The sequence below is a fragment of the Platichthys flesus genome, chromosome 9, assembly GCF_949316205.1.
Source record: "Platichthys flesus chromosome 9, fPlaFle2.1, whole genome shotgun sequence".
Taxonomy (NCBI): Eukaryota; Metazoa; Chordata; class Actinopteri; order Pleuronectiformes; family Pleuronectidae; genus Platichthys; species Platichthys flesus.
In genome coordinates this window covers 10,544,116-10,556,165 of record NC_084953.1, presented here as the reverse complement: position 1 = coordinate 10,556,165, position 12,050 = coordinate 10,544,116, and the positions used below count along the sequence as shown (strand labels likewise).

The 12,050-nt window shown below is 40.2% G+C and overlaps 1 protein-coding gene across 1 annotated transcript in view; it reads left to right on the top strand.

Annotated features, from left to right (window-relative positions):
* Positions 1 to 1,457: 1,457 nt before the first annotated feature.
* rnf13 (ring finger protein 13) overlaps positions 1,458 to 12,050 on the top strand; it is a 35,613-nt gene continuing 25,020 nt past the window's right edge. Inside the window, exons 1-4 of the mRNA XM_062395695.1 lie at positions 1,458 to 1,655; positions 4,088 to 4,324; positions 4,515 to 4,595; positions 11,127 to 11,249. Coding sequence (XP_062251679.1) covers positions 4,211 to 4,324; positions 4,515 to 4,595; positions 11,127 to 11,249 — 318 coding nt within the window. The 5' untranslated portion in view covers positions 1,458 to 1,655; positions 4,088 to 4,210. The remainder of the gene's footprint in view (positions 1,656 to 4,087; positions 4,325 to 4,514; positions 4,596 to 11,126; positions 11,250 to 12,050) is intronic.

The following is a 12,050-nucleotide window of genomic DNA, read 5'->3' as shown; positions in this document are numbered from 1 at the left end:
CTCGATCCTGGCTAGAGAAGAAAGAGCTGCAAGCTTGGACGATTTCTATTCTTTGGCCACAAATCAAATCAGAACACTGCTATTGATTAAATGGTTCCTTCATGGTGAAATTTTTATTCTTTCACTGCTGTTTTGATCTATGTTTTTCCTAACGTTATCTTAATGTTCTTTAGCAACTCTTGGTAGATCAGAGTGGAGCAATATAACATCCCTGATTTTGTGGATGAATAAATTGAACTTTGAGCTGTATTCAGTTTTTAATCAAGCAGGAAATTTTTTTTCCCCTCTTAATTTCCTTTCACTTGTGCCCATAGCAGATTTATTTAATATAAGAATGAGTGGGAATCATATGAAACAAAATCTAAATTGAAGACTTCAAACCACCAGGTATGTAAGAAGACGTTCAGTTTAATTTGAGGTGGACAGATCATTTTAAGAGTAACACAAGTCGAGCATGCATTTGCTGACCTCCAGTGGTTGAAGTGCTGCTTTGTAGTGTGTTGTCAGCCAAGCATCCGTACCCCCCCCCCGCCCCAAATTTTGTTCCTTTTCACCGACAAAGAATTCAACCATAATCTATTTTATTGTTTTGTTTGTGCTCAAATACTATTCCGAGTATTTAAAACTACAAGTAAGCTGAACTTTGACACAGACATTTCAACAAACTTTTCCTCCAAGCGCCTCTTGAAAAGGAAACTATAAGGACAGGGCAGTGAGGTAATGGCACTGGTTAATTTGCTAATAGTGTTGCTAAGTTAACATTAGCTACTTTCTAGGGCAATCCTATAGAGCCAAAATATGATGGTCTCCTACTTTTGTATTTCCTTTGTCCACAGGTGAGCAGTCTCTGTTCCTGCCTGTTTCTTCAGCTTCAGTTTTCATTGTACAAGTTGGCTCATGGAACAAGACTAAGATAACATCAGCTATCAAACCACAAGATCACACCCATCAACATTATTTACATCTGTACGTGGAAGACAATGAAACCAGGCAATACCTCTTCAAAATGATGAAGACTTTGCGCACATACTGCGCAGAAGTGCCAGGATTTTTGTATATATTTATTTAAACAATTTTTTTTCATATTATACAAAAATTAAAATGAAAATTATATAAATATAAAATATTTTTTTCAATATATAACCTGAATCACTGCAGATGAATTATACTTAAACTATAGCACTGGCCGTTTTCAACACTTTCTAAAGAGGAGGGTGATGATAACTGTGATCATACAAACTTGCAGACACCTTTACCGGTCACAATAAATACCTATGTGTATCTGTGCAGCCGTGATGAAGCTGTAAAAACAGACGCTGCTCATGTGACTGTAAAAGGCTGTGGACTGTTTCTGGTGTCATCACGTGGATCTGTTTACGTCTGGAGTCATTTCCGCAACGGAGGGCGATTGACGGGTGTATCGTCCAATCAGAAGCCAGGAACGGAGCCAGTGGACGTGACGGACGGTTCTTACGTTTCTCCCATGAAGGAGAAGAAGAAGAAGAAGGAGAAGAAGAAGCTAGCGGATTACAGTGACCCAGCGTCGAAGTACCTCTCCGTCGTGGCGTGGGTTCTTTTACAGCGAAACGAAGAAAGCGATGTCCCCGGCAGCAGCTGAACCCGCGGACCAGACCAGTCTCCCGGCAGGAGTGAAGGTAAACAGCGGCCAACAGCGGGCTAGCCACCTGTGTTAGCACCGGGCTAACTCGGGCACAGCACGGTCTGTTTTTGCTGCCAGCTCCACATCTTTGACGCGTTTCCTCGCCACACCGTCGGTTTATTAACGCGAACAAACACTTTCTGTTTAAGTGTTGAAATGTGACATTGTATGACGGGGACGTGTCGGGCCGCATGGAAGTGTTCAGTGTGTTAGCCGCACAGTCGCTGAGATTTGCGGTGTTAAACTTCAGAACAGACAGATTCACAGTTGGCAGCTCGTGTTGTTATTTCCTCTTTTAACACCCAGTCACCCTCACATGTCGATTCAGGAAAACCACTGTTACCTCATATTCCGTTCTTGATGTTTAGTCATCTGATCACCAGCTGTCATGTTGCCTTCACTTCCCCTTTTAGCTTAATAATTCCCCCTGTGTTCCCGCCAGGTTAAAAGCAATACATCGGTCTCTGGATGGTATTTATCTATGCCATGTAATTATAATAACAGTAATCTTCTAGATTTGCATTTGAGTATCAGACGTCAACTACTGTTAAATCTACCATAAACACCAGCACCACCCTGCAGCTCATCAACCCATGGCAGCATAGTAGCAGCATTGTTTGTGATTTTCTACTGATGACTGGCACTACTGATGACAATCACTGAGCAAGGCTATTAAAGCAAAGCTGTGATAATTGGTTGATTAATTGATTGATAGAAAATAAATCTTCAAATCAGGGCGTTAGAGTGTTAAAGCAATAACAATGATCATAGCAGAATTATTTTCATCAGTAGCAATATAACAAAAGTTACGCATTGCACAGGCACGGTGAGGATAGTTGATTATGATGATCTACCTTCACTCAAGAGTGAAACTCTTTATCTTGAAAGAAACAAGGATGTATCATTGCTTGAGCCCTACTGCAAATATTTCTCGAACAAAACTAACATATTTCCTTATATCGGCATTTATTTGTCTTATATATTAGTAAATTTAATATTTGTAAGTGATGAACAGTATTTTGCCCAGCTAAACACGATGTTAAATGTCTCCACCTTGTGCTCCAGGACACTGTGTTAATTTATCACTGTTTCAATTTATTAATTGAACAGTTTAATCTAGAAAATGATAATCAGATGAATTGATTGGATTCAAAGGATATTTGCATCAATGTAATAAACATTGATTATCACTGATAAATCAAACTAATGAAATGTAGCAGTTTGGCAAAAACAGACATAGGATATTGACCACATCCAGCCTTTTCTCCTTCCTCAAATACCATTTCCCTATCTTACAGCTTGACCACATGGCTTAATGGTCCAAAGCCTTACAAGCGTTTAGCCCTTGTTTTCCCCTGATCACATGCTGCCCTCGACCGAATGAACTTGTTTGCCCCTCAGGCTGAGATAGTCTTTACGAGGCAACTGGCAATGAAAAGCAGCAAGACACTGGCTTAATGAAAATATACATCATAGGACAATTGTCATAAACTCCTGCCCAGTGCTTTTCTATGGTCCTAAGTGTTCTCCACAGAGCACACACTGCTTGGGCAGTGGATATTCTTGAAATGAAAAAGTAGGACAAGTGAACAGCAACACCCAAGAGAGATAGATGCTGTGCTGAATATCTCCACTTACTTTCACAGAACTTCTCAGGTAGTCAGAATAGGTTATCACATAAGAAAAAGGAGAAAGGGCTGTGATTGACATTTGTTAGGTCAAGTTTATAGTGATAAACTGTTCCAAGTTAATTGACACAGTTTCAGAATATTAATTTCAATATCGAAATTCATGTAGTCCAGCGTTGTTTATGGTCTTCCACTTAACACAAACATGGTAAACTCCAAGCCTTGCACAGTGTGCTGCTGCAGTCAGTGTGAGTCAAACATCTGAAAGTAATGTTAATGGTTCAGCGAGTTGACTGCTGAGTCACAGTATAGATAATCTGTTGGACAAAGCTGGAGCACACAGCTAAATATCGACATAATTTTCTCTTAAAACTCCAGAAAAGACAGACACTCAACTGACATCAATACCTTTTTTAAGTGGCTGTTCCAGAGCTAACATCAAACTCTGACTTACTTATTTCACAATCAAGCAAAATGCTAAGGAAAAAGTGTTGAAGATTAAATCACTCTATTTAAATTTAACTTAATGTGCTTCAAGGATACCGACTGTAAATAAGCTCACAGTGGGTTACAATAATGTGATTTAGCATGAGGAACTTCACGGTCATGGTTCAATCTCTTTTTGCTGCTAATACAAGTAAATATTGTAATTGTGAGTGTTTAGGAGTTAGGGACTTAAAAAAAAGATCATTATCTAATTTTAGAACTTATACATTTATATAAGGACAATTCAAGACTGTTTAATCTATGTTTTTGAGTGAGGGTTTTACATTAATGCAAGTATTGTTGTCTTTTCTAGGTGTGACAGCAACAGGAGGGTGCATATAGGATTCCTACTGCAGGCCAACGTGTGTCTGTGTGTTTATGTTGTATGTTTGTGAGTGAGTGGCACAGTAGTTGGGGGTTGTAACGTGATGCCAAGATGCTGCTGTCTCTGGGAATGTTAATGCTGTCGGCGACGCAGATTTACACCATCTTCACCGTGCAGCTCTTCGCCTTCCTCAACCTGCTGCCCGTGGAGGCTGACATTTCTGCAGTGAGTGTTTCGTCAAACCACTAAAACGATCCCCATGTTAGGCAGGGTCTCAGTTATAACTTGATGGGAATCTACGGCCTGTGTTTGATTATAATTTATGCCCCCTATTGGTCAAAACCGGCGATACATCGTTTTAGTTTTAATAATTGTCAGCCTCTGTTCATTATTTAACATGTTTTCCATCTTTCAGTACTCCTTTGAAAACAGAACTGAGACCTTCGATGACCTGCCTGCACGGTTCGGTTATCGTCTTCCCAGCGATGGACTGAAGGTGAGTGAAGAAGTTTCAGAGTACAAAGTGATTTATTTAAAGGCCCTAATGGCAAATCATGAGAGCAACTATGAAAACATAAAAAAGAGAGTTTGTGAAGAAAAAAACCTCATTAATGTCATGCTCAAAAGATCAGAAACTTGGAAGTGAACAAAATATACCACTTATTTTTGATTGATATGAATTTATATAGATAATGAATGGATGGATCGATGTAAAAAAGGTTCAAGCTCACTGTAGGAAATATTAAAATACTTAAAAAAACTCCTCTCCCTCAAACACTGGCCACAAATATACACTATTTTACATCTTTCAAGGTGTTTTAATGCTGGTAAAGATTCTTTCACATCTCTGCAGAATACCATTATAAGTGGACTTCTTGATTTGTGTATATTTAAAAGTTGCAGCAGCCAGCTACACTCAAACACAGTTAAAAAATACCACGCATTGTAGATCTACTGCACAAAGGAAAAACTAATTAGACACCTTTTAAAGTTCAATAGCTTTACCTTGAAAAAGCTTTTAAACGTTGCTGCTTTGTGTTGTGAATTGTAAAGACGTGTGTTGTTTCTGTATGCCACCACCCTAGCCCCCAGCACCCACCACCACACCCAGCAACCCACATACTGTTTGATCCACGAAGCTCCCAAACAGAGGGATGATTCATGTCGGCCATCTAAGCTGGTCATTGTGGTTATTCCCAGAGTCAAGAGCCCAGTAGTTGTTGTTGTTGTCGTCATCCCAAGGATTTCGGATCACATAAGCAAATTTATTGCAAAATGCTTTGCGTGTTGTTTTGTGTTTATGTTCTGGTTAAGCCTGTATATTTGGACATTCATAATTACAGCCACTTATCTACATGTAATGATGCTAAGTTTAGCACTATTACAACATGATAACAGACCCACAGCTGAGTTATGGTATTGGCACGAGTTCTGACCCCATCTTGGGAGCTTGGCCAGTTAACTTAAATAAGTTTGTTACGGTTCAGATAATGGATTTATTCATTGATTTACTCAAGGTCATTTTAGCAAGATATACCTGTTTGTGTATGTGTGATAACCTGAACTAATAAGTGGAAAGTTGGGTTTCCCTTAGCCAAGTGTGTAATTCACATACCATACAAAAGCACTCTCTCTGTGTCACTGCCCGATAAGGACAAAATCCCCCTAAAATTAAAATTCAAGAGATAAAACTAAGTGAAACAAAACTTTGCAGGCTGTGGTCACAATGGCACACAGTTAACTGCAGATACTGTGTCTAGGGGTCGGTGGCTGTGGTGTATAACTGTGGTCATTTGTCACTTATTAATGAACATATTATCATACATATGAATATCGCTACAGGAAAGGTAGGTGGGTTGCTCAGCAAGCGGCGGGGATTATGGCGCACAGTCGTACTGCTTAGTGTGTATGTGTGTTAGTGTTATATAACAGTAAGTGTTATGAAAGCAGAGACAAGGCTTAGGCCCCCTGTCTCTCTCTCATCTAATCTCTCTGTGCTGATGTCTAGTCAGGGCAGAGAGTCCAAGTGCCATGCAGACATGCTGCCCTAGTCCCTTAGGGCAAAACTTGCCTGTTCCTCACCGTGTCTGCCTGAGGGAGTGTGGCAGGGGGCTGTTTCAAGACGACTGCAGTGATTTACAGTTACACTCTGAAATGTTTCTATAATACAGTTACGGTAAACGGACTGCATTTATATAGCGCTTTTCCAGACTTATCATCCACTAAAAGGGCTTTACAGTTCAATTTGCTTTCACCTATACACACATGTTGCTAGTTATCCATTCTCTGTCAGTATAGACATCAGGGTTAATTTGGGGTTACAGTAAAACTTGCCCAATCACTTTGGGATGCAAACGGGAGGTGCTGGGCATAGAACCTCCAACCTTTTGCTTACTGTAATCTTTGCCTCCTCAGCCACAGCTGCTCAGTTTATTCAGATTTATGGAGAATAAAGGTTAACATCATTATTGTCTTTCCCATTAAAGTAAGTTGTTATCATAAATCTGTTAAGGTTTATGCAAATCCAGTGACGGGGGCTAATACCATGCATGCTGGTGGGCAAAAGCCAAAGTGCATCCTTAAAATTAGCATTATTCATTCTTATGGGATAACCTCACTTCAAACGTTGTTGTCCTGCAGCTGCACAATGCCTGGAAAAAACCTCTGGCATCACAAGGCAGCACAAGTCTGTTTGTCTGCAGAGGATTCCCCACAGGGAGCTTGGCCTCAAACAGAGCCTCCCCTGTTCCCACTTACACAACTGGGCTGTTTACTGTTTCCTCAGGGTTGCAAAGCAAGGCCAATGCAAGCCTGCGTAAACCCACACAATGCAGTTATGCTTTATTTCATTTCTGAAAGGTTAATAGCAATAGTTTCAATTAAGAAATGGATTTAAAATGCAGCATGAAAGCTTTCATCAGTGTTAAATTACAATAACAAATATTCAGATTAAGTAAGCAGTATAAAAACCCCAATGAAAAGTACTTTAAAACTTTGCATGGATAGAAACTTTGTTACGTCTTGTATTTTGCCACTATGATTTAACTAGGGCTAACAAAAGTGGATGAAGGAATGTGAAAATTCGATACTCAACTTAAAATACCTTCTCAGCTTTTTAGGCTTTTTTTGTTTTTATTCCATTTCTGGACCCATTTTCCATTCCACAATTACAGGCTGATCTGGACTCACAGTCTGACGAAGGACTCTTGCGCTTCCTCTGGTTGGCCTCTGTGGTTTGGATTGTTGCAGAGAGAGGCGATGAGCGACGGCTTTGCCCGGTTATAAAACCTCAAAAGTGCACACACCGGTATAAATATAAATATTCCCTATCATGTGACATAAACGCCTGGTTCCTAGATGTGCTTTTCCGGAGACCACAAAAGAGATTATCGGAACATCTAATATTTCTGAGTAGTTTGCTTATTTTAGAAATGGTAGAAGGAATTTTGTCTCATTAGTTGGTTAATACACACACATCTCTGTAGTCATTTCCTCAGGCTCGAATGGAGGTCTGAATATAGTGGAGGTTGATTGGACAGTTTGTCATGAGAATTTTCTCTTTCTACCTAGAAGTGGGAATAAAAACTCCTCCCTTGATTAAAACATCTAATTCCTAGACACCTGTATATCGCAGTGAAATGTTGTTTCACCACTTTATTGTAGTGTTTATTGCTTTTCCCATCCACATACTCTCAGCCGGTCTAAAGTTTGACCTAGAAACAATCCCACATTTATTCTCATTTGAATAGCAGCCGCCCATTTCACTGGATTTCCTCGTCAGGCCTCTGAATGAAGGTCAAGGGTCAGGAGCTGCAAATGCTGTGATTATAGAATCATAATGTAATGATAAAAACTGATGTGGTGTAATGATTAAACACAAAGTGAAAACTAGTCCGTTTGTGTGCGAAAGCCTCACCTACTTCCTGTGGTGGCCATTTGTAATGTAGGTGGGGGTTTTAAAGGGGTTCAGGTCTAGGTGGAGAATCAGAATCTGCAGCTGAGCCTGGAGTAACCCAGGCGTTAATCTGCTTACAGGAAGCTCAGGCTACAGAGAGTTTCTCTCTTTACTGATCCCAGAGCAAGTCTGCAAACAATCCTCACAGAGAGGGTTTTACTGACAGGATTAATTGTGATCAATCTGCACTAATTTGGAATAGTCCACCAAAGAGGCCCTCTCCTTCCTGTTGAGTTCTGCAACAATAGAAACCCACACTTGTTTGTTGAGCCCATTTGCTGTAGGATGAACTCACTGGTTCTGTGTTGTCTTATGAGTAGAACGATAAGAAATCAGCTTGGTATGTTTATTCATCAACATATTTTACACAGATTCCTTTTAAAAGTTAAAATGACCATAATCTAAGTGAAAACAGCACCACAAGTTCTTCAATATGTGGAGAACTGGAGTGAATTCAATGGTTTGTGTTTTTCAAAATAAGGCATTTTCTCCAAAATTAAATCACATCAGGTCCGGTCGCAGTCAGAGTATTTATACAACCATTAGAGCCGAACAAAGCGTCCACGATCATATTACTGTAGCTTTATTTTATTTTTTATTTCAACATCATACTCTATTAATATAAATCTGTTTCATCAGCCCCCCATTCGATCATTCCTCACCCATTCAGGCCAAAAGACAAACTAAAGCCAGTTCTTCTACTCAGAAACAAAGATGAGCCTTGATTTTAGTTCTCAGGGTGTAATGTTGGGGCCTAGTTGATAAATTTAGAACAACTACTAATAATCAGGCTGTATCAAAGTGTTGTCTTAGTAAAAACAACCAAATACAAGGATAACTAGTAATTATTTTGTAATGAGCAGGAATGTGGGAGCTCTGAACATTGAAAAAGGTTAATTTTACTCATTTTATGTATTTAGAAAATACCCTTAAAGCACCTTAATTTGTCCCTGTGATATTGCTGTGTGATAAAGGAAAGGCTCAGTAGAGGACAGTAAAGACACAGTAACAGGATGATAAAACATATTGTTATACACAAAAGTCCCATACCACAATTAGTAAGCTCCAGCTGTAGTTGGGCATTTAGTGCTTAAGTTGATATCTGTGCACAGACTCCGTTTCCATCTCCTCAGTCCACATTTTCCAGGATTCCCCTTCCTACTCGAGTTATTTCCTGTTTTTGACATCATCTTGTCTCTGCATTCTGCAGTGCTGGCTGGTGGGGTTTTTCCATGTTTTTTCTACCCAACAGGGGGCTCTCTTGCCCCTGATTTCAAAGTGGGGAGGGGGAGGGGGAGACTGAATGTGAGGCAGTGGCACAGTGATGTCATTTAGCTGCAAGACAGGGCTGCACTGGAGGAGGAGGAGGTATCCAGGGGTGACGACGGAGAGGACAGAGGGTGATTCCTTCCTCACAAGTCTCTCCTCCCTGATTTACGATTATCTCCCTGATCCCAGTAGTAAATAACATTTAACAAGTCCAATCATATTAATCTAGAACAAAACAGTGTGTGTGCGCGCGTCCGTGCTTTGTCTCAACACTGTCGCACCGTGCTGGGGCTTTGTTTGTGTCACTGTGGTAATTTTCCATTTGTTGCAGAGAGGCTGTTTTGGAGTCAATGTCCGGTGACAAGACACTGTGTGTGTGTGTGTGTGAATAAGAGAGTGAGAGACATACAAATTGCTGGTAGACTCCCACAGCAGTCCACACTTCCTGCCTACCACCCTGCCTCTGACACACAGACACACAGTTGCTTAGTAATGTATATCACATAAGAAACCTCCCGCCTCATTTCTGTACATTTATCCGCTCTACCTCTCTCTTATCTTCACCTTCTCTATTTTTGTCTTTTCTCTGCCCCTTTTTCTCATCTCTTCTGTGTTTTAGTCGGCATCTGATTCTCTTCCATATTTGTATCGTTTGTTGTACTTTTCCTTTTCTTCTCCTTCCCTTTATCGCTCAGTCAGCCTCTCCGTCTCTGATCTTCTCACTATCTCCCTCTCATCAGTCACTTTAAACGCTGCTGCTGTAAATGGGATTAGGACAGGAAGCAGCAGAGGGTGTGAAAGAGAGAGGAGAAACACAAGAGTTTTTCTGTGACAAACTGAGAACAACAGCACCCTTCAAATCTAGTAGACTATAAAACACATACGCACACACACACACACAAACTCTGTATTCATTATGTATGTGTTACTTTGTTAGATTAATGTTTGATTTACCGGTGCTACGTCTGGGGCCGCAGCAGAACCATTTCTCAGCATCTCGGTTTTCTTTTCCTTATTTTTACAAGTTTGTTTTTCATGCGTGGTTGTGATGGATGTTGTTATTCTGGGAACTGCAGGAAAAGATGGCGCTGCTCAAATTCTGGGTCAGGGAGCTTTGTCTGGGTCCTGAGGTGTAATTTTGTTTTGTCTAGCTGCACAGAAACACTGAAGAAACATATTTTTGGTGCTGTCATTTATCATATCGTCATGTGATGTGAGTTTCGAGATGGTTTAGTTTTCACGCTGCAATTTGAGTCCTTGAGTTGCCGGCATAAATTATATTGAATACAGACCAAACTATCAAAACCAGATTAAATAGGACCAGTGGTGTCTCAGAGGTTGGAGGAAGTGAGATCATGATAATAAATGTTGCTTTGAGCCTTCAAGATGAAGCCCTGTCAAAGTGCCTCTGAGCAAAATTTCTCATATGATGGTTTATAATTTCTATTATTTATTTGAGGAAACACCTTCTGATGCATGAGTAAATGAAACTGATTGAATGTCATGTAAGGTCACTACTCTCTGAAAAGAAACGTTTAATCATGATTACTGGTCGCTTACATCAATTTATTTGATCTGATCAGTCATTAATAGCATCTGACAAACAGATGATCATTTATGTAGCAGCGACTTTGCTTCTTAAAGACTTAACACTCTTTATAAGAGCATTAAATATTCTCATACTTGCTGTAAACACAATATTTCATCTGTGGCAAATTATCGCCTCTTTTCTCGACTTCCTATAAATGATGTTTGCTTAATCTTGCATGTAAGTCACTCACGTGTCTATTGATGTCCCCTCAGGGCTTCCTGATTGGTGCACGGCCAGAAAATGCGTGCGAGCCCATCGAGCCGCCTCCGAGGGACAACTTGACTGGCGCCTTCATTGTCCTCATCAAACGGTTCGACTGCAACTTTGACATAAAGGTACAGTGTTTCCACGGGATAGTGTGTGTGTGTATTTGTGTGTGTGTGTTAGTTAGCATCGGCGTCGTACCTTTAATCGGCAGCCACCAACAAACGACCAAACTGTTTATCATCATTGGTAAAATGAATTGTGGCCTTTGGGTTTCACTGATGGGGCAAGGTGTATATGGTACTTAACTGTATTTACAGTATGTCAGGTGTTCAGAGTTAATTTCAATGGAAATAGTTAAAGGCCATTGAAGACACATTGAATCAATGTGTCTTCACTGCCACCCTTCTCCTCAAGTTGAAGTAAGCCACTGAGCGGTTGGAGGTTGGACAAAGATGATCTCCGTTAGTCACTTGAGGCAGATAGATGTCGTCAGAAGGAGATGAAGTACAAAAGGTTTGCAGTTGTATTTGTGTATTTATATGTGACACCCTGACTTACAAGGCTTTCTCATAAATGTCACAGTGACTGAGTGTCATAAGTTTGTTTAAAAAGCCCAATATTTATGATTTGGTTGATAAATAAGGTGATAAAAGGATTAGATGTAGGGTTTTTTTTAACCAGTGGATGCTAATTTGACTAGAAATGCCCCCAATACTGCAGTTAATGCCGGGTCGGACTTCCCCAATTATGCAAATCTATGTACGGATGATCCAATACCATTTATTGAAAGTCTTTCAATGTCAGCCAGACGAAAAATAAAATTACTTTCACACTGGAAGGAGAAGTAATGTGTCCATCTATCATAAAGGATTGGGGGCGAGAGATGGAGTGAAGTAGAAAGGGGAGGAGAGAAGAGAGAAAGGATTTAG